Source organism: Ochlerotatus camptorhynchus, unplaced genomic scaffold (genome assembly GCF_037179485.1).
Source record: "Ochlerotatus camptorhynchus isolate MF236.1 unplaced genomic scaffold, CSIRO-AGI_Acam_v1.1 ptg000358l, whole genome shotgun sequence".
NCBI lineage: Eukaryota > Metazoa > Arthropoda > Insecta > Diptera > Culicidae > Ochlerotatus > Ochlerotatus camptorhynchus.
This window is the reverse complement of record NW_027040846.1, coordinates 1,943,252-1,945,031: the sequence shown is the minus strand read 5'-3', so window position 1 is coordinate 1,945,031 and position 1,780 is coordinate 1,943,252. Positions and strand designations below refer to the sequence as shown.

At 53.3% G+C, this 1,780-nt stretch overlaps 1 protein-coding gene across 1 annotated transcript; it reads left to right on the top strand.

Moving 5' to 3' along the window:
* The first annotated feature begins 949 nt into the window (after nt 1-949).
* On the top strand, nt 950-1,372 carry LOC135709365 (uncharacterized). The gene has a single exon (XM_065231675.1). It carries the CDS (start codon nt 950-952, stop codon nt 1,370-1,372), a length of 423 nt encoding a protein of 140 aa, XP_065087747.1.
* Nucleotides 1,373-1,780: the final 408 nt, after the last annotated feature.

Genomic DNA, 1,780 nt, shown 5'->3' with positions numbered 1-1,780 from the left:
CTGTGATCGCTGTCACTTTGTTCCTGGTACCCATGAACAGTGTCTTCGAGCGGCTACCAGCGAACATCAACATTTTCGTGTACGCAGACGACGTGCTAATCGTAGCCACAGGTCAAACTCCGGGACGAACGAGGACTAGAGCCCAAGCAGGGGTTTCCGCCGTAGCCAGTTTGGTCGCTTCGAAAGGTTTTCAGCTGTCTGCTGGAAAGAGCGCTAGGTTTCACGTTTGCTAGTACCGACATCGGGTCTGCGGACCTTCCATAAAGATCGGTAATCAAGCTATCCCATTGAAGAAAACTGTGAAACTGCTGGGGGTTGTCATTGACCGGTCGCTGAGTTTTGACCAGCACCTTCAAGGGGTCAAGGCCAGCTGTCGCTGCAGGATCAACCTCATGCGCACAATCTCCCATCTCCACCGGTCCAACAACAGAGAAGTACGTATCCGTGTTGCCCGGGCCATCGTAGACAGTCGGCTGATGTATGGACTGGAGCTGACCTGCATCGCTACCGAAAAGGCAATATAAATACTCGCTTCGGTGTACAATAGCTACACGCGCATCATCTCCGGTCTCCTACCCTCGACGCCAGCCGATGCCAGCTGTGTCGAAGCCGGCACTATCCCTTTCCGGTACCGCATCTACGCAGCCATTGCCAACAAAGTCGCTGCATTTTCAGCAAATACCGCCGGAAACGACAGAATCTGCCTCCTCATCGAGGGGGACAGAGTTCTCCGTACAATCGCCAACGCAGAGCTCCCCCCAGTGGCCAAGATTCACTGGTACGGAGATAAGAGTTGGCAATCTCCCGCACCAAACATCGACAGCCGGATAAAGGAGAAGTTCAGAGCCGGGGACAATTCCGTAGCCCTTAGGAGATCGGTAGCAGAGCTGACCGGATTGTTTGGCCGCATCGTTACACGGACGGGTCAAGATCTAGAGCTGGAGTCGGAATGGGAATCGCTGGTGACATTTCCCCAACGATTAGAAGTCTGCCAAAACAATGTTCGCTGTTCTCGGCAGAAGCAGCGGCTATTCTTTATGCCATCACGGTTCCTGCGGATCGCCCAATCCTGATCCTGTTGGACTCCCACAGTGTTATTCAGGCCATTTCGTCGGAGGTCCCGGTCCACCCCTGGATCCAGGGCATCTTGAAGGTTGCGCCACCAAACACTACATACGCATGGATTCCCGGACACTGCGGGATCCCAGGGAACATCGAGGTGGACAACCTAGCCGGGTCAGGCCCATCGGGTCCTCGGTACTCGCACAAGGTACCGTTGCAGGACGTGAAGAGATGGATCACTTGCACAGTGCGGACAGCGTGGGCAACGGAATGGTCCAGTGCCAGACTTCCGTTTATTAGAAAAAGTTAAAGGTGACATCGGAAAGTGGACGGACCTTGCAAACCTGCGAGATCAGGGGATTTTTTCCAGACTTCGGACGGTGGAGCACGTGTTATGCGTATGTCCACAATTCGAGCACCTTCGTTGCCTCCACGGTCTGCCTGCCAGCGTACGGGACACGCTAGTAGACGTGCCCTCAACTCAAGCAGCTGTACTGCGCTTTTTGAAGGCGGCGAAGCTATACTGCAGGATTTAGCACCATCGATTCTTTCGGCCGTCCGGACATCCCCCCACTGCACAGTGGGTAAAAATTGACAAAACTGCGACTAAATTGAATATCTCGGCTGCCAAACGGTTTCAGTCAACATATTATACACATTCTCCAAGGAAAAATTCTGCTGAATCGATTGGTGGTGGTCTCATTGACCGGAAACTTTT

Coding starts and splice junctions, on each gene's coding strand:
- LOC135709365 (XM_065231675.1), top strand. CDS start 950: ATGGGAATCGCTGGTGACATTTCCCCAACGATTAGAAGTCTGCCAAAA.